We start from the raw sequence: 21373 nt of genomic DNA on the forward strand, positions 1-21373 counted from the left end.
CACTCAATTAGTGGACTGATTAACTATTCATTTCGGGGCGGAGGAAAAAAGAGGAGAGAATCAGTGAGGGAAATGCAGAGAGAATAAATGGGGAGACAGGTACAAATGACGAGGCTGAAATTCAGCCAGCAAAACAGGAATGAGACACACAAACTTGCACAAACTTCTTTAGTTTCTCCCCATCTCTTTGTTTCGCACTGACTCCTTAAGGACATCGGTATACCTCTGCTCTCCTGATTTAACCACATTTTAGCTGAGAACACGACAGACGAAAATCAGGAAAAGCTTTGATGACAATTAAATAAATAAGTCCATAACTATGTGAGCTCACCAGCCATTTGTTAATCAACCCAAACAGGGATTTAATTTAATGCTTTGGCCGAGGCTAGAGCTGATATGCAGATGGTGCAGAGACGGGGCTGTGTGACTGGCACTCTGGGAGCTGGAGAGGTGGTGGGTGGTGGTGTATAGAGGTAGGGAGAGGCGGGGATGAGGGTGGAGGGAAATTTCTGCCACGTTCCAGCACATACACAGCAGCTCACCAGCAGAAAGAAAAACGTCTGGCCACATAACACCACACACTCACTTCCATATAACAGGGTTTTCTTGCAATCAGATTTACTGCTGTTTTGTATTTCTTTAAATTCGTTTTTTCATGTATTTTATGCCTTGAATGTTTGCTTTCAATCCTAGTTAGTTTGTTAGTTTCCAGAGCAGATTTAGTTGAGCTTTTATTAGTCTTTTTATTTATTATTGTGACATTCCAGTTACTCAACATCTGCACCAGGACAATCTGCTGACAAAATGTGACCATAACAGCAAAGGCTAAAAATTAAAACTAAAGAATTTTCTCTGCATTTTTATTTTATTTTAGTTTTATCTATTATTTCTTTTAGTAAATCGTTTTTTTCCACATTTTTTTTTAAAAAAATTTTTGATTTAGTGTTTAATAACATTGGTTGTAACAAAAAAAACAAAAGCAAATATGGTAACTGCTTTCCAACTGTCTTGGCTATTTTTGGTCATTTTATTAATCAGACTTCATTTACTAAACATGGATGTGAAAGGACGTGCATTAAAGCAAAAAATTATCATGTTTAAAAAGCATTGAAAAACCAAAATATTATGCAGTTGAGCTATAGTAGGTGGGCAGGAATTACTGTTTTTTAGGGGTTTAACGAACCATTGTGAAACAAAAGCAGAACACAGTCAAACTGGTAGGTGGGCTTTTAGCTGACCTCTTTATTGACAAAAGTCAACATACATCACAAGACATTGTGTGAAGGAGTTTTAATTTGCAAATCTAAAGCAGGTACAAAAGGCATTAACAGATCGTGTGGAGGACGAAGAGGTACACCTAACTGGTTTCTGATGTTAGGAAAGGTAACAGTGTAGTGACTGCACAGAGAGCACGGAGAATACGGCGAACTGGGAGAACTGTGCTGAAAGATGCTTCAATATGACTATATCTTTCTGAGAGTTTGTCCAGTATATGCAGCTGCACAAGACATTTACTGTCAGTCTCACTGGTTCAAAAGAGTGCAAAATTTTAGCATTATCTGGAGAGTCTACTCCATCAGCCATGTGAGCATTTATTAGGAAATATCTCTATGCGTGACCTCAACCCCAGCAATTCTAACTCCAGTCTGCTCAGACTTCTTAAGGCGAGTCCAGACTCTTCAAAGCCAATCTACTTAGTGTGCATTAGTCTCATTACCACATTACCAGCGTGTGCATGACTGCTTTAAATACAGTGAGAGCATAAAACTTATGCTACGTGCTCCCTGTAAAACTGAGATGGCATTTTTCCTGCTTGTGCTGTGTTTAAGCATTTAGTGCTAGAGTAATTGTAGAAGCTTATAGCGCTGTCTGTGGGGCGTTACTACACGGAGCCACAACAGTGTAATGATGAAGAGGATGTCATGGTGAAGAGTGAGGGGAAAACACTGAGCAAGATACTGAGTGAGAGTGAGACAAGGCTCAGTGTGTGTGTGGTTGAAGCTATGACAGTGACAGAAAGCTGGGACAGGGCAGGGCAGCCACAGGGTGACCAGATTGAGTGTAAACCCATGGGAGTATGTCCATCCCTTGGGGGCCAAGGAGATTTTACCCAGCCAGCTGCACACAGCCAGAGCCTCCTGGTAAGCTGTGCTGGGTGCACTTAGACACACACTCGCACATGCATGCAGCATGCACTGGTGCCCCTCTGCTCCCTCAGCTGGTACAGAAGGAGGTACACTCATGGACTCATGCACACACACATACACACTGGCAGCATACACATTCAATTGCAATACAAGGAATACAACATCTCTTTTGGGGAAACATTACTACAGAATTGAACCTTTTTTTTTTCCCTCGATTTATTTCTTCTGCTTAAAAAAATACAATTCTTCTCTTTTTATGATATCCTCTCCTGCAGTACCACTACAGTCCAGTAGATGGTGGTGGCTCCCTGAAGCATGGTGGCCACTGCTGCTGTGCTGGAAAGTGACTGACAAACATGGTTCAGCCAAGATGCCGCTCATTCTAATCCCCCTAAGAGCACAGTTGTGAATGTGTGTGCTAGTGTGTGTGTGCTAGTGTGTGTGTGTGTGTGTGTGTGAACAGTATATATATAAGATGGCAGTTCCGTGTTTGTATGTCAATTGATGTCAGTTTGACCATTTCTCCAGTTCAGTCAGCTTCAATATGATATACATTTTAACGTCATAAGAAAAAAAGTGTCATATCATGATATCATTGCTATAGCAACAACATTTACATTCCCTAATGCACGAAACAATGAGACCAGTCCAGACATGTCCGACAGCCAGAGCCGCATGTCGCCCTCCAACGATAGTGGTAAAGGTGGAAACAACAAACTTGTTTTACCACAACCAAAACAAAATGCACACATCATACAATTCAACCAGGCTAGGAAGTAGGGCTGCCACAAACGATTATTTTGATAGTCGACTAGTCACCGATTATTTTGGCGATTAGTCGACTAATCAGATCATCATCCATTGGACGTAAAACGTACAGCTTATTGCACCAGCAGCATCTGCTCTTATATAACTATCATTAGCTTACAGCTTTAAGTGTTTAAGGTCTGTGCTAACTAAAAATAAAGACAGGATGATAGTTTATTAAATTTTAATGAAATTTGCAGATTGTTTCGGTGAAGTTTAATAAACTCCTTGCTATCTAAACTATAACAGCATCTCACACTTCTGATAATCAGCTGTCTGCTTGACGTTTATTCAGCTGTGTAAAAACTATAACTTTAATCTCAGCCAAACTGATTTACTCAGGAACAAATAAAATACTAAAAAAAAAAAAAAAAAAAAAAAAAAGGCAAAACAATAACATTTTTAAGTTATCTAAGTGACTTATATATCACGTTTAACCTGACTAGCGAAAGACGGCGGTGGGTTTGAAAACTATTTGCCGGGAGTCCGGTGCTCTCACAGCTCTAGTTAGCCTAGCCCCCGGCTAGCTATCGAGCTAGTGGGTAACAGACGTCTCCGAAAACGTCGGAGCGCTTTTGAAAATATGTGGTGTCTTGATAAACTGAGCAGATATTTGAGGTTTACACAGCTACATTCTCGCCTGAAAATATGTTAAACGTTTATTTTGTGACCCAGAAAGAATAATAAGAGTAATATTAAAACTAACTAGCTGCCGCCATTGTTGGAAACTGAGCTGGGCCGCGCTATGAATTCTGGGACACAGCTTCTTCTTCTTCGGGGTTTAACGGCAGCTGGCATCCTTGTACATGCAGTGCTGCCATCTTCTGTTTCAGTCCGTTATTACACTCTTAAATCCTGCTACTTATTTCTGCGTCTTTTGGATCTTACAAAGCTTCAAACGACGCGCCGACTATTAAATCAGTCGTCAACGATTTTGATAGTCGACGTAATCGTGACTAGTCGACTAATCGTGGCAGCCCTACTAAGGAGATAAGCAGCAGGTGATGTATGGCCCAAAAGTAAACAAATATTCAATGGCTAGAGCACATGCTAGTTAGACTCCATATAACAGGAAAACGGGAACAGCAAACAGTGGATGGAAATTACTGATGTGGTTAAATATTGTGCGGCCAAGTATATGGTGCCAACTCGTATGACAAAAAAGGAGTGCTTTAAGAGGCACCCAGGCTAAAACATCCCAAGCAGAAAATATTTTTGAATTTTAGTTTTATTATGTGACCGCATTGTGTAGGGTCTGTCACCCACCCCTACAGCAAATCTTTGCTTTGTAAAAGACAGAGAACAGATATGTAACGCACACAAAAATGCCCACAGAAGCTTATGAACTTTAGAATGTGTGAGGAGTTTTCTGACTTAATGGTGACATCCAAAGTGTTTTGCGATTCCCCATCTGTCCAGCTTTATGTTCTATGCTCTTCTGTTTTCAGAAATCAGTCCTGTGACGAGGTATTATTAGGGGCATGAGACACACCTGGGCCCAGAATGACCTCCTGTCCAGTAAATGAAGCCTGGTTCAGTACAAATTCTTCTCCTTACACATTACAGAGGCTTCTTTTTACAGTTTCAGCTACAAATAAAATACATCTCTACTTGAACCTGACTGGTGCTGACCTTTAGGGACTGGAGTACATAAAAAAATTAACTCATTTGACAGCAATTTACATTAACCTACCCATCAGATTTAATTGCTTATTAACTGAAGGTGCCAAAATACTGATCCAGGCAGTCCAAGCCCACTTTAACCCCTGCTCTCAAGATATTCTCGAGGCATTAAATTGATGTATGCCAATTACTGCAACTTGTGATAATGATATTTAAAGTTGATAACAGAAAAAACTCATGCTAAAATTTTTTTAAAGTAATTTAAATGCATTTTTCCGTCCTTAAAACTTTACGTGACTCAAAGGTAAGTTAAGTTTGAAATTTCTATCCATCCATCCATCCATCCATCCATTCGCTTCCGCTTATCCTTTTCAGGGTCGCGGGGGGCGCTGGAGCCTATCCCAGCTGTCATAGGGCGAGAGGCGGGGTACACCCTGGACAGGTCGCCAGTCTGTCGCAGTGTTGGTGTATTTCTATCCAAATACACCAATTTACTTTGAGGGGCTGTAAGTCAGAAAACTGTCATAGTTTGAAGGTACAAAACAAAAACAAACAAGTTAATACTAATATATCTGCAATAGGCCAACATCAGCCAAAAGCAGGAAATCAATACATAAGATGACCATTTTTTATTTATCAGAAAAATATACTATTTTTTGCAGACTTTCCCTAAAATTGTTACATTTTTTAAAATTCGTAGTTTGTTTGTCAATGTATAAGTAAGATTTAGATATGCTGATGCTGATAGAATCATTAACCGGACAATCCAGGTTTAAATCTGTAAATTCTGTCAACAATATTCAAAACAGCTCAGTCAGATGGTCTGCCCCGCCAAAATACATTTTTATATATAACCATCCACCCCCACACGCACAACTACCCAGGCAGCATGTCACTGAAAACACGAAGACTGATGTGTTTGTATGTCTTCTCGCACATCAAGAAGGTAAAAATACAATCTGAGCTAACCAGAAAAAAAATCCTTTGCATTCAAACACCCGATAACATTAGGAATGACATGCTGCCTGTGTTCAGAAAGAGGTGGATCCAATGAGATTAGGAAAGGCACACACACAGCCAATAAGCAGGCTAATCATATTGTACTGATTGTTGGTATATTGCTCCTCTTTTTCTCTCCTTGAGGCATTGTGTGTTAGCACCCTGGATTTCTTTATTTTTGTATGACTGGCAATTACATTTAATGCAGTAATTAAATGCTGTATAGATATTTCTCATTTGCTTTTAATATAAATATAATTTAAATCTTTAGCAGGTCTAAATATATTTTTAAATTGTTTCAAAAAAGGCAATTTACTTCCCTCAACTATTACTTTCAGTTAGTTCATGCCTGAGAGGCCCTGTTTACAAATGAAAATCATCATAACAACACCAAAGTTATCAGTGGTTTCCTGATGACTAGTCTGGTTCTGCTGCAATACACTAATGTCCCTTCTTGACATTTCTCTGTTTATCTGGTTAAATGTTGAAAATGATGAAGCGGTTTAAGGTTTTAAAAAGCTAAGTTACAAAGATTTGTTAGTCTGGAGCAAAAGGAGGAACAAGCCAAGTCAACTTTACTTACAGAGCATTTTAAAAACAGCTAGCACTGACCAAAGTGCTGAACATAAAATATGAAAAAATGTAAATATGAATACTAAAAATAAAAATACAATAATAGTAAACAAAAAAACAATACCAGTATGGGCTCACAATTTTACAACGGGTTGCATTCCCCCCATTCAGTATTTGCTATATTCATACTGTGCATTAACACTTAGAAGTGCATAGCTTTGAGGGTCCCCATTTAAATCTGACATTCATATTCAAATTATTATCCTGTTTCTTTGCCTCATTGGATATAAAACTATCCAATCAGGGGAACAAAGTAACACAACTGGACCAATCATTCAGTGAGAATAGCTTGCCATCAGAAATAGAAGGGGAGGGTCAGGAGATAGACACAGCTGTCTAACTATTGCCCACAACAGACTCAAGGGGGGTGTGGATGTGCGTGTGTGTGTGCGTGTGTGCGTGTGGTGGTGAAGCCCAACCCTGTCCAGTTAAGCAGTGGTGAACAGGTGCAAAGCTTTGTGCATGGATGTGTGTGTGTGTAAATCACCATTATTCCAGAGTGGCTGGCCCTGTATTATTAATTCAGAAATACTGGGCTGGGGCTAAGGGCGGCAGCTGGCATTATGTGTGCATGTGAGTGTTTGTGTGGCCAACATAAGACCCCCTCCCTGATCATTTGTGAAGCCCCTATACTCTTCTAGATCAACAGAGAAGCACTGTGCCGTTTGTCTCCTTGAATGCCTGTAAACTTTATACACACCACCACACATACACACTACTCTGCAACCACAAATACACACTCATGCACGCATACACACTAGAGCACAATAGCTCAGCCCCACAGGCAAGAGTAAACAATCAAGTACTATACCCCAAGTATTGTCAAGAGCACCGCCTCCCCTGCACCAGTACTGCCCCCAACACACACCAGCCCAGCCGCGCCTCATTCAAAGGGTCCATTCATGTGCTGCACTGAAGGGCCGACAGTAAGTGCTCTCCACCTCACTAACTGCTGCTCTCTGCTCTCCTCTCCGTCCTGCCTGTTTACCTGTCTGTCTCTCCACCTGCCTTAGTGTGTGCCCATCTGTCTATTACGGTGAATTCACTGTGGGCATATTTAGCACAGCTCATTCACACACTTTTTATTATTTTCTCACTAAACTTTGTTCTTGCAACTCAGAAATTGCGATGCCAACAAATAACCAGAGAAAAGAGACTTTATTTAGTTTTTTATGTGATGAAGTACATAAGTAATATAGTTGTTTACATCTGAATTCAAGGATAATGGATATAGAGGGATGTGACAGACTGCAGTTCATAAAGCTTTTAAAATGTAACACTTATTCAATTCCCCTCACAATTACTCACTCCTCGTCGTCTGAACGAAAATCATATTTGTTTTGGTTCACCTGCAACTAAAACTTCCCGATGTCTCATAAAGACACCACAACTCAGTTCAATAAAAGACTTGAGCGTAAGCCTTAAAAAAATATTTTCAGGGTCTTGTGGAAACAGTGGCGCCCCAGTTGTGCCCACAACAAGAGACTTGTGCTTTCACAGGTAAGGGTGAAAGCAAAGTAAAGCTGTCTATAATTCTGTTAGAGACAAAAAGCACAAGACCTCAGATACCAGAATGAGCTTCCATTGGTAGGGGCTCACCCTAAGTTCTGCTCATGACAATGGCAAGAATAAACTAGGCGTCTAGTTTTGGTTGGACATGGTTTGGGCATCTCCAACCAGATGTAGACCCCTAGGCAGGCCAAGGATGCTGAAGAAATTACTTCGCCTCTGCATTCCCATCCTCGGGAGGTCTGGGCATCTCTCCTTAGACTGCTGCCCCCATGACTCAACCTGGTTGATCAATGAATGGATGCCTGGATGGATGGATTGCTTATTTAAAATTTGGCAGTGTAAATTCAGGAAGTATTACAGACTTTGGGGAAACGAATCACAGTGTGATTGCAATTAGTGACCGCTTGCCTGTCTGTAACACCTTGAGGTGGCAGACAGTATATCACTTTAACTACAGCAAACACTTTTCTCTCTGTCCCTGGGAGCTGGTGCTTGTCATTTTGTAACGCCTTTCTGTCTAAGAGGCTGTTTTTGACAACTTGTCCACCTCAGCTGGCCAGCATCAGGCACTTAGGCCTCTCACACAGTTAAAAAGAAACAAAGATGGCTATATGTGTGTCATCTATACTGTAATCAGTTTTAGCCAATTACTAATGAAAATTAATCCTTTAATTTTCATTTAACTCAAAACATTCATATTAAGTATTAAATCTGCTACTTGCACTTCCTGAAAATTACAAACAAGATTAAAAAATACATATGCCAGACTAAAATCAAACCAAAGTTTTCACACGCAGTTATGTTAAAATTCATTCACTACAATGGGGAAAAGTTCCCAGTCAGTAACAGCTAACTACTGTAATTGCAAAAGAAAAAGCTTCCAAACAAGTGATCAATCAAAAAGTGAAGGCAACAAATCATTATATATGTCACTCTCCTAACAGTAAAGAGGAAATGATAGATGACTTAAGTATAGAAAAACTCCAATATACAGACAAAGAACACCAGCTAACAAGCAGTACGATTTATCTGACTTTAAAATATTTCTTGAGGTTTATAGTTGCACCAACTTGTTCAACTGTTTGCTCTCCGTGTCAAATGGCTCATCTGTTTCTCCACAGAGTATTTCACCAACAAAGACATACGCCCAGTGAAACAAAACGTTGGTGAAGGGAGATAAAATCGCATTTTTGGTTAAATACTTAAGAATATTTGTGAACTTGCCAGTCTAGTCCTGCAAACTACTTAATAAGCAGGCAATGTCCCAGGCCTATTCCAGCTCAAAATATTTTGTGGAAACACTCAAACCACGGAGCAATATCTGAATATGGCAGATGTTCGTCATCTTTTCTTCTCAGTTCTCCCCCTCCACCTCCTCTCATACAGCAGTCTGCTGTTGAACCTCATGTTCCAGCCGCTATGCTGTGAGACATCTGCACCTCACTCACTGTTTCTTTCTTTCTGTCTCATCTTTCCTGTCTATGCAAACACACACACACACACACACACACACACACACACACACACACACACACAGAATTCTTTGCTTGATGACAGATGGCAAGTCAACAATTGTACAGCGTCACTCTCTCAAAACACAGACACACACACCACATGTACACACAAACACAGAAACAAACACCACCTCCTTGTCCTCCTGTCCCTTTGTGTCCAATCCCTTGTCAAATGCCTTGATTTGTTTCTTACAGCTGAGAGTATGCATTAGTCTGTGTGTGTGTGTGTGTTTCTTTACCTTGGTATATTAAGCAGTAGTTTAATGAGAGCATGGTGAAGAGCGGGTCCCAGCCAGTGGACCATATGGGGGCCATTTAGCCCCCTCAGAACATTGAGCCAAGCCTTGCTGACATGATTACCACTGCTGTCCACTGCTCTACACTAGTGTCAGATTGGGAATGGGGAATTTTATCATGGACAGCTAATTAATGACTGGAGATTGGCAACCATAGATGGAGGAGTCTGAGGGAGGATGAAAAAATGTTGTCACTGTTTGGTGTCGTCTTCTTCTGTTTTTAGTCAGGCCAAATAACCAAGATTCTGTGAAACATGTGTATACCAATAAGAAAAATGCATGCAAACAAACATGTACACGTGCAGTAAAAAAAAAAAAAAACATGGTCACATTTTATGCATTTTCTCTGGTCTGCATGCACTGTACACCTTTATACCTTTATTAATGCATGTATTTATTCATGTGTGACATTTTCAGCGTGTCTGTGTGGCACAGCAGGCTGAAGCTAGTGGCTCTGTTAATCCCGTCAGGGACAGATTACAGGTGGGAAGTTATAAATAGACTGACTGACCCTTTAACCATGATCACTGTAACATCAACATGCAGCTCAACTATTAAGTCACCAACCCAATAGCCATCAGTCAGATTCAGAAATGCTGAATAAAAATTTTAAAAAGGGGCTCCAATAACCACAAAAACCTCTTTCCTGGCTTCTGTAACAGACGATGCTCTGTGGAGCTCATGCTCGGACTTAAAAATGAGGCAACAAAGAGCTCTGTGCTACAAATTGAAGAGAAATGCATCAAGGATGCTGTCCAGTTGCTTTGAGCAAACAGATGTACACCACTGTCGACCATTTTGGTTCTGCTGAAAACACCTTTGTTGTGTTATACACCTGATTTATTCTTGCTGCACCCAAATCAACTGCAACATCCATTTTTCCCCAAACAGGGGATAAAGCATTTCTTAATTCATCCTTATCTTATTTGAAACTTCAGCATGTGAAAAAAAAATCATACAAGAATAAAATCATCACAGAGAAAAAACTGGGCACCAAAAACAGTTTCTAGGGAAATTTTCAGCATGGACATACTAAATAATACACACACTGTTACTGGAGCAGTAATCATTTTGTCAGCTGTGGTAAGCAACAGCCTGGCTAGTGTCGTCCTGTTGTCAGTGTGAAAAGCAGTTCTAAGACATACGATCAGACTGTGCTGTTCTATTATTTAAAAAGGCACAAACAGACAGTATATCTGATTATCTGTAGTACTCGATACTGGAGAGAAAAACTAGTTTGAAATGGAGCTGTACAAGGTCTCATTACAGGGTTTTATTAAATACAGTAGACTATTATTTTTCAGAAGTTTTAATATCATATCAAGCTATGGATTAAAATTTTGTCAAAACTGGAAAAGAAAAAAAAAATGGCCACATAAAAAGCCAAAACAGTCTCACTCTGGGGTAATACTTCTGTCAGCTACTGTAACACTTACATTAGCTGCTAGCGACTAGGAACTAATCTGTTGGCCCAAATCAGCCAAACCAACCCCCACTGTAACCTGCCTTCTCTAATCAACCCAAAGCCTGCTCCCACCAGCTCTCAATAACCTCAAGATGTTAAACCACACACTACCCTATTAGTCTAATCTGTGTTAGCACATTTAAACATAGATTCTGGTTTCCACTTAAACTCAAATTGCTTTGTCAAGTGAGGACAGTGCAGCTGCTGTCAACAGATCTTATTAAACTAAAGACACATCTCCAGGCTCCCTTTGGAACAAGGGAAAATACTTGTGGAGGAACCTGAGGCGTGTAGGAAATCTAGGATACATAAAGGTTTTTTCCCTTAAAAAAACATTGTCTGGGCTAAATTTGAAAAACGAAGCAAGCATTGGCAACAATATTCAACAATAGCCTTACTGGTGCAAGTGGCATAAACCATGTTGTTAAAGAAATCCATCATATAACATCTGTTAGTTGTTGGATTTGTGTTGCGTGACCATGAAAATGTCTAACAAGCTTGAGTCACATTCTTATATATACACAGTAGCACCTTTATATAAATGAATTATTAATTTATATATGTATTAAATTCTAACATTGATAACAAACTGTATAATTTGTTTAATTATTAGCAGCAGATGACAGACAATATGTTTAGCTGAGGGTGCTTCTGATCACACTTATTACTAATCAAGTGAAAGGAGTGATAATGTATAGCATGTAAGCAGGGTGCATTAAGCAAAATTTGGATTCTGACAATGATTTTCAGAGTAGTGATAAATAATAACTAACAATAACCTTGTGAAGTGTACATGTGTGAATATATGTGCATCCACCCACAGTGTGATCAAATGTTTGAGGTCAGCATATTGATGATCCTGAGCTGCAAACTAATCCCATTATTCAACCTCTCCTCCTTTACTCCCCGCTCACTTCCTCTGTCCAAGCTGTTCATCTGCAGTGATCAGCACTCCATTCATTGATTCACTCATTCATTTATCCAAGACTGCCTAACTCTACATTAATTCATTCACACACCCATCCATTACTCCAGGAGTGTCCTTGTGCATGGCTTTTATAGGGATGCTTCAGCCGATCTTACTGAGCTGACAGTTATATTGCTTCAGGCCATTGAGCTCACAACTCGCAAAATTTATCCGTGGTTATGCTGAGGCAGTGTAACGCTAACACAGACATAATCCAAAAACCAAAAAACATATATTCCAGCTAAACACAAAGTTATCTGTGTATGTTATCCATCTACATTTTGTGTCCACACGTGCTAGCTGCAGGTCTTTTTAGTTCACAAGTTGGCTTCCTCTGTTCCATATTGGCTCTACCTGTCACAAACTGTCTCTCTGCTGTTCGTCTGTAGGCTCTGCAGACTAGTCTGTCTGCACTGTGCTGTCAGTCTGTCTGACTGCCTGGCTGTCTGCCATTCTCTGCAGTGTAGAGTGAGTCATTCTCAGGACAATGGAGACAGTTTGTAAAGCCACACTGGAGCGTACACTTCCTCCGGATGTGCAAGAGGATGCCATTCATAACAAAGCCTTCACTGTCTGTGTGTCTACTATTGGCCTGTAGAATAAGTTTGAGAAAAAGAGGGGATGAATAATGGTACATGGAAATGAGAGAGAAGAGAAGAGAAGAGAAGAGAAGAGAAGAGAAGAGAAGAGAAGAGAAGAGAAGAGAAGAGGAGAAGAGAGAAAGGCGACACAGCAGACAGTAGCAGAGGCAGCAGCGGCTGGTGATTGATATCAGAGATCTGGCACTGCCACCTGATCCAGCCAGCCTCCCTCCAGCATCACTGAACTCACTGAACTCACTGAGCCAAGATGGCTGCCTCACTGCACTGCACCCAATGAACCCCACAGCAGCCCAATGTATACAGTATAGCACGTACAGTTCCCAGAGGGATTAATTTTAAGAGACTGTACAAGAGGAAAGAGTGCAGAAAGGACAGGTGTGCTGTTCCTTATTGCAGCTCAGTGTCTCATAAGAGAGTGGTGAGATGCAGACAGGTTGCGTGAAAAGCCTAATGTGAAACTGCACAAGGACGAGTATGTACAACATCCCCTTGATTCTATCAACAAAGAATTATTGATCCTGACCACTTCATAGCACGTCTGTAACAAGACACACTCCACTTTGACATAGTTTAGAGATCAGTAGCTTTGAGGAAAGCCACTTCACTGGGGACAGATAAATGGATTTTCATAAAGAGACACATTGAATATCTAATGCAGCTACTTCCTGGGTTCCGTATTATGTCATTTCCAAACAAACGATGGAAAGATACAGGCAACGTGAGCAGCATGAGCAGAGCTAAAGATACAAATGAAGTTATGAAGAACAAACATTTTTGTGAATGTGTAGGATGCTGCAATGTAATTTAATTGCTGCAATGTAATTCAATTCCTTTTATAATATAATATCATAACCAATACACAATCGAGACCATATGTCCGAGCCTGTAGCCTCGTTTGACCTCTTGATTTTTCCCTCCATTATGCAGTCAAAGAAATCAATAATTTCCACTACAAAATTATTGAACTCAGAGAGGAAGAACAAAGAGAAGTGTTCCTTCCTGTGGTGATGATTCATATATTATTAAGATGACTGCATTCGAGAAAACATGGATGTGTATTTGTAGTATAATTTCTAGTTTCTTACAGCTTATGGGAATAGAAGTGATATGCAAAGAGGTATTTGAACTGAACTAGCCTGATGCCCTTTTTATATTTTTAATTCCTAGCAGAAATACAAGATTTATACTTTTAAATGAAGCTGAGTGAAATTTAAAGAAGGAAACATATTGTTTGCAAAAATTGCAGCATATATTTGCAGTATATTGTGTTTCCCTTCTGACTTCAACAGTAAGTTTTCATAGCATTTTCTTTAAACATTTTTTTCTAAATGCATCTATATTCTTTAAGTTTCATGTAAAAATAAATCTAAGTTGTTTGAAAAAAAAACCTGTATCGCTCCTCTATCTCTTGGGAGATAAATAATGATCAAACAAGTCTGCAAGAAGCCTAACTCTACTTTGATATAGTTTTGAGATTATTAGCTTTACGGAAGAGCACTTCACATGGGACAAAGTGTCAAAGAAAAGACAATGCTTTTCACCCTGTCCTCTCTCCTCCAGTGTTTCTCCTCCCTCCTAGCCATCTGTTGTGCTGACTGCTGTGTGGGTTGATGCTGATGGAGGTAACATTATCCACAACTACTGTGTGACCTCTGTGGCCTCATATAGGTTGTCAGAAAGTAAAGTCCCAGCTTTGGCAGAAAAGAAGACAGGTATACTTCAAGATTTAGATATTAAAGCTAAACTAAAACAGCTCTGTTAGGCATTTAAATATTGATTGTTACCCACAGATAATCAACACAATACAGTGTCCTTCCAAGGTTACACTTGCACCTATTTTCAGAAATTAATAATTTATTTAAATATTTTTAAAATTTATAGTTGTTTTAATTCCATAATGATTTTGGTTTACTTCTCCATCTGTTCCTTTTATGACGCATTGTGTGGCAGCTTACGGGATTAATCCACTGTTTTTTTTACTTCCATTGATAAAGACATAATGCAGCCAAATGCACTCCCCACTCTGATTCAATGAAAGGAGGAAGGAAATCATCATTGTGGTAGTGAGCGAGTAAGCATTCAAAGGCTCGGTCATCTAAGGACATGGTGCACTCTGTTTTTGTAGAGGTAAAGCTCTTGATGCTTATCTCTGGGTTGCAAGATTACAAAGATAATTCATCTTAACTTTGCGTAACTTTATGCTTTTATTACATTTACATTTCATTACGCTTTATTTTATGCGATCTCTTGTGCATTTCTTTCATGTCTTATGGATCTTTTACTCAGTGTTTATGAAACACTTTGTATTTCAAATTGGTCTCATTGTTTGAAGTAGAAAGGCAATACGGAAAGTAAGGATGCATCCTGAAGCTCTGATATAGTTACAGTACAGGTTAAAAAGGTTGACTGAGGTTGGTGCAGTTGGGCATACATATACAGATATAAGCTACAGAAATAAGTGTATACAGACACCAACTTGTCAAATAAACTCACAGGTACACATAGTCCCTTCGAAGTCCATGAGCAAGAAGTCATGACCGTCACTGATATTTTGAAGGGTAAATGCTTTCTCCTAATCAATCATTTCTAATTTATAAGCAGAGGAAAGAGTAGCATAAAACAATAAATAAAAATCAGACATTTCTTATCATAGTTGTCTTTTAGCTAATCTGGTTAAATAAAAGAAGACAAAACTGTCCGTTTTATTTATCCAATGGACATACATATCTACAACTTTAGAACAGTTATATCATCAGCAAACGTACAAACAACAGTCTTTATAAAGCTCTTTTATATCTGAACCAAGCCTGAGCTATCAGCAATCAGACCAAATAAAACAACAACCAAAATATTCAACCAACCTGCTTATTATTAAAAGAAAATTTCTGTACGCAAGCAGAGTTTTTCCAACTAATTAACATCAAGTTGTTTTTGATAGCAAGATTTTACCATATTGGAACTACATACTTAACAGCTGCTGTAGACCTGAACTGAGAGAATAAAATTAAACTAAAATGATCAATTACAAGATTACCAAAAATACAACCTGAATTATGGAATACACAAACAAGACTGAATTAGTAACAGGAAGACAAACACATCAGTACTCATCTAAGCAGAAACTATACACAAACCCAGCAGTTATTTAGGTATTGCTCTCATACTGACTAGAACAAAAACAGGAAAACTGTTTTTACAATTTTTTTAACTAGAGGTTTTCAAAGGCACTTAAGAGCCTCATTCCTTTATACAGAGAGATTCTAAAACTCTAGAGGTTCAGTGTTTTAGTCTCTGTGTCTATTGTCACTGTCACTCAGTTCAAAACAAAAAGACGTTAGAAGAGTTAGAAAGTACAGGCTCTTCCAGACAGTGAGAGCACAACTGAATGCAATCATATTAGCACAAAGTTTTGTGTATGTGGAAGTTTAACTTTCTGCATTGGCCTATCTTGCCATTTTATTTCAGCATAAAGCTGTTTAATGACTAAGACTGCAGTGTCTGCTGTATCACGACCTGGACAGTGAGTCAGCACCCTGACCTTGCTTCACTCCACACACAAACACAGAGAAAGATTTAGCATATGATGCAGACAAACATTCATATTCCTGACACAAACAAACACCCCTTCTTTCCTCCCTAACCTCTATCTCTCTCTCCCTCTCACTGCAAGCACTAGTATTGCTGCGTCGTGACTGGGGGCGATGTGTTCCTCTTAATATGCACAGACGACTGTCTGAGAATCATACTGGCATGTTGGCGTATATTGACAACAATTTGCCCCTCTTTTTTACTACCGTAATACAGATTGTTTTTGAGTGTCTGACACAGTGAGAGAGCGATAATCCAGTCCATGTAGTAGGAGCAGCATATACTCCTGCTGTGCTGTAGGCTGAGCCTACAATACCCAGAAACCTGCTGTCTGTTATGTACCCATGTCACTTCCTGTTCAAAAGTTTCTGTTACACATTCCTAAAACAGCATCACAGTCAAGAGGATGCTGCTCATTGGCCTAAAAGACTGGAAATCCCCTTGTTCTACCCCTGAAGCACTCCTTCTAAAAGACATTCACATACACTTAGTCGTATCCCTCAGGCAGACACACGACCCCATGAAATTGTGGTTTAGGAGAAAAACAAAAAAAAAGTCCTGAAGTGTCTACCAGTCAGTGATGCATTCATCACAGAGCTACTCTATAGCACTTTCTTGGCCAATTCTGCCCAGTCTGGCCTTGCTACAAATGCCTTCTTTTGTGTTGTGACTACCACTGAGTGAGCATAAGCTGTGAATGTTTGAGGACAGGGAAGTACTATTTTTTGCCACATGTTCTTCAGCTATTGCAAAATTTTCCCATTTCTCATTCATTTTGCTATAAACAGGATGTGCTGTCAGTGAACCCCCCCACCACACACACACACACACCCTGACTCCACCCCAACTATCCCCTCAACCCCACATCATATGACTCCCAATGACACCACGCTATGAACTTAAAACTTCTGTTTTCAATAACACCGCAGAGAGACAGAACTAACTGGATTTCAGACAAGCAGAGACACTGGCATAAAAAAAAACAACAAAAAAAAAACAAAACAGAAAAAGAACACTACACACTAGCCCAGTAGATGTTGTTAAGTGCACACATATATACACTTGTGCATACAAATTTAAGCACATACCCATGCACAGTCCTTTCAGTCACAACTTGAGAGGGGCATATAGTGGCTTAGCAAACACAGCCAGGCAAGCTTATAATATACAAAGACACACACACTCATGTACAGTCTCATACTACATAATCAGACATCCATGTTATCACTCATACACAGACACACACACAATCGCAACACTCACATCCTCCCACCAGCACATGTGGAAAGGCACAGCCAGGCCCTCAGTCTAGAAAAGAGGCAGAGGAAAAGAAGAAGAGAGGAGGCAGAAGCACAGGGGAGGGGTGTAGAAGAAGAAGAGAGGTACTGGATGTACTTACCCCGTTTCTGGAGCCATCCCTCTCTAACGATGGTGACATCGCTCATGGTTCCTTCACGCCGAGTCTGATGCCGCTGCACGCCTGCTCCACTGAGAGAGAGAGAGGGAGGAGGGGAGGAGAGGAGAGGAGGAGAGAAAGAGAGGGAGAGGAGGAGGAGAGGAGAGGAGGGGGGCCGGCTCTCCCAGCCTCCGCGTCACTCTCCCTCCCTTCCTTTCCCGTTCACCCTCTCGTTCGCGCAGCCTCTCTCTTAGACACACACACACAAACACGCGGTGTGTATGTATATTGTACGTGTGTGTCGACTTGCTTCCTGTTGTGGCTTATCTCCTCAGCTCCCTCCCTACTTCTTCTCCTTCTTCTTCTTCTCCCCCTCCTCCTCCACCTCCTCCTCTCTCGTTCCCTCTCCAGACCTTCCTCCTCACCAGCAGTGACTCAGCCTGTAAGGAAGTGAAAGGAGAGAAAAATAATAATACAGAAAAAAGTAGAGATGGGTTTATTTTTCTTCCTCTCTTGCTGGTCCCCTCTTCCTCTCATAAGTCCTTTTCTGACAAGACAAACAACTAGTTATTGGGAGGGCTGCTTCCTCTCCTTCTCTCTCCACCCAATCATACACCCAGTTCCTCTTTTTATCCACGCAACACTCTCTCTGATAAACAAGATGAATTATTACAGAACTGTCAATGAAGCCAAAAAAAAAAAAAACCTGACACTGACTGCCAAACCAAAATCCCAGAGCTAAAGAACTCATTCATTCACAGATATGTCTGTCCTGGTTAGCAGGTTGTGCACCATACATAAGCCAATCTAGCGCTCTGCCTTCAATGTATTTCTGTATATCAAATAATTTTTTTCAATGTGTGTGTGTGTGGGTATGTGTGGGCTGATTTGAACGTATGTGGGAGGTGAGAGAGCTTCTCAGGACTGTGGAGTAGGGCTTGGTTATAAATAGCAACAACGGCAGTTAGGGATGCTCTCACGCTCCCTTTCTCTCTGCAAATCTCTGCACCTCTCTGTCGTCTCACTCCTGCTCTCCCTCCCCTCTCTTTGTCTCTCTGCATAGCTGCTGCGTTCACCTCAGATGCACCCTACTACACTGTATTACAAAACCCCGCAACGACACTACGCTGCTCAGCTTGAATGAAGATCAGCACCACGGGAGCTAGGCTAGTAGTCAATGCTATCTAGCTGGAAATCAGTATTCAGATCAGCTACTGTCTGCAATGCTGCAGACACTTGTGGGGTCTGCAGCGTCAGAGCGAATGCTGGAATAGACCCACAGATGCGCACACACCCTAGTAGGTGACACAGGGATTTTTCTTTTCTTTCTTTTTTTTAATACATTTTGAAGCAGCAGAGTCGTGACTAGTCAGCGAGCAAATGAACAAATGCAGACTAGTTCATCACATTTAGGTTTGTTGGTAATCAAAGCTCAGAGATTCATTTAATCAACAGGAGGATATCTACTTTCACATTTCAAACATGTCATATGTCTCAAATGTCAAAATGATAACTTTTTGTTCAACACTTTGGATTTAAGAAATTATAGCACCTGTTTTATGCCGTTATTTTGTTTAATTATTGAAAACAATCAATAATGTACATTTTTGCACCTTTGATAATACCTGAAAATGACCTTGGATTTGAGGATGTTTAATATTTTACCATCCAAATACAATGTAATTAGGTATGTGAGCAACTAATCAATCAACTAATCAACTATACAATTAAACTGGAGTTTCTAGTCAGCATATTCACATTTTATACAGGTACATCACCAGCCAACTGTTGGTTTTAAGATTTTAGGCAGCCACCTACGATGGCTACTGTCCTGCCCTGAAGTTGTAAATATCACATCATGGTTCTGCACTACTTTGATCTAAATCAGTAAGAGGCTGTGCCAGAGCAAAATGGCAAAGTGCTTACGCTAACACAGTAAACATCGGCCACTTTAGTGTCGAATTGCCACATATTTCAGCAAACTTAGAAATAAGATTTGATTATCTGATTATAAAGAAATACATTTTTGTTTTCAAACAACTTAAATGCACATAAAGTGTGTGTGCTCTCTTATTTTTAGACTAGTTAAATAGTCAATTTTTTACCCCAGCACATCTAACCTATTAATTTTGTTGGCAAATATATTAACCCTATGGGAACATCTCTTGCTGTAGTTTTAATGTTTGGAATTTATTCATCATACTTTTTTCTAGTTCTTAAATGTCTATTTCTGAAATGTCTAAAAATTAAAATCAATCAAATTCACACCATAAGATAAGGTGCTTGTGTTACAGAAGACAAAAATCAAACATTTAATTTACAATATTACTTATTCAGATGGTTCCTTTTGTGTCCTTTTGTTCAACAGAAAGAGACCTCGTTCTTGAAATCCAGTTGATATTTGTGAAACTGAGGCATAAAGACTATCATAATGGCACTACTTTAGAAGAGAAAAATAAATGACTTTCAGCCCTAGTAATTACATCCAAGGGGATAACATTCTTTTTATAGACACTATACAATTTTGGATTAAGCTTGTTATTCAATAAAGCTTTGGTTAGCTTCAACCTTAATCTGTGAAGCATAGCCTGGACTGAGTTGAGTTGAGGAGAGTTGAAGTGAGGAGAGGAGAGGAATGTCCAGACAGTGGCAACCCCTTGTCACTAGGGTGGCTGTTGCTATGGTGACATGTACTGCAATGATGAACCAACCATGCCAGGGGAAGCACCTGCCAGACAACATTTATTTCATGCCCTTTCATTTCAGAGGCAACAACAAAGACAAAAAAATACAAATAAGGAAAAGAAACTTTAAGAAAAGAGAAAAAGACTCAGTGGAGGCAGACACATAGCGAGTGGCAGCATTCAACGAATATGTGTTACATAACAGCAGAACCCTGTTTTTATTATTTACTTTGTTTTGCAGAAGTGATGTTCTCACTATAATTTTGAGATAGTGTATCCAAGAGCATCAGTTGCCACACCTATAGAAAACAATGTGCGTTCAAAATAATAAACAAACTTACTACTTAGTAAAAAAATTTAATATATAAATTTAAAATATTTTTTCAGTATATGAGCAATCTCAATATGAAGGGAATATTATAGTTTACAAGCACAAGACACTACATTGGCATGTATACTCCACAATGCAATGTAGTGATATTGATAGACGAGTAAACTGGGATTTAAAGCAAATATACAATTTTTCCATTTTTAATTTGTCTATCCATAATTTAAGTAGTGTTACCATGGAAATGCATTTCTGAAAGAGTGACTTAACTAAGACAAGCTTAGAAGTGCATCCAAAAGGATAAAAACAACTGAGATTCACTCTTAAGTTTGTTGAACCATGATATTGAGTACATAGAGCACAGTATGGGATTTTGAACTCAATGTAACTAGAAGAACTATACTTACAAGGTGTTGTAACTATACAACACCTCTCAGCACATATTTGGGCAATTGATATAAAGCATTATCTGAATTAAGTTTATTGTCAGTTCATTTACGGGGACATATAAATTGCATCTCTATAATCACCAGTAAGTTCCACCCCAGAATAAAGCTTTAAATTGCTTTTTGTCCCCAGAATTATACTTCTTCCAGGGACATTGAGGGTTGCTTGAGAGCTCTGTGTTTCTCTTTTAACAGTCTTTGCTACAACTGAGAACTACAGAATACTTGATGAATTCCCCCATAATTTACTCTGAAATTGTGATGAAAGTGGAATAATTTCAACACTTTATAAGCTCCATCTGCTTTAACTTTGAACTGGAACACTTTCAGCTTGACGAAGACTAATACAAGCAATGCCAGTTCTTA

The 21373-nt window shown here is 39.6% G+C and overlaps 1 protein-coding gene across 1 annotated transcript in view; it reads right to left on the reverse strand.

Annotated features, from left to right (window-relative positions):
- The window catches only part of akt3a (AKT serine/threonine kinase 3a), a 43346-nt gene extending 25441 nt beyond the window's left edge, over window positions 1-17905 (reverse strand). Inside the window, exon 1 of the mRNA XM_085369717.1 lies at window positions 17553-17905. Within this exon, the coding sequence (XP_085225843.1) occupies window positions 17553-17598 (46 nt within the window). The 5' untranslated portion in view covers window positions 17599-17905. The remainder of the gene's footprint in view (window positions 1-17552) is intronic.
- Window positions 17906-21373: the final 3468 nt, after the last annotated feature.

This window comes from Diplotaxodon limnothrissa, linkage group LG13, assembly GCF_057381915.1.
Source record: "Diplotaxodon limnothrissa isolate DT_005_m linkage group LG13, D_limnothrissa_male_GT1.1, whole genome shotgun sequence".
Lineage (NCBI taxonomy): Eukaryota > Metazoa > Chordata > Actinopteri > Cichliformes > Cichlidae > Diplotaxodon > Diplotaxodon limnothrissa.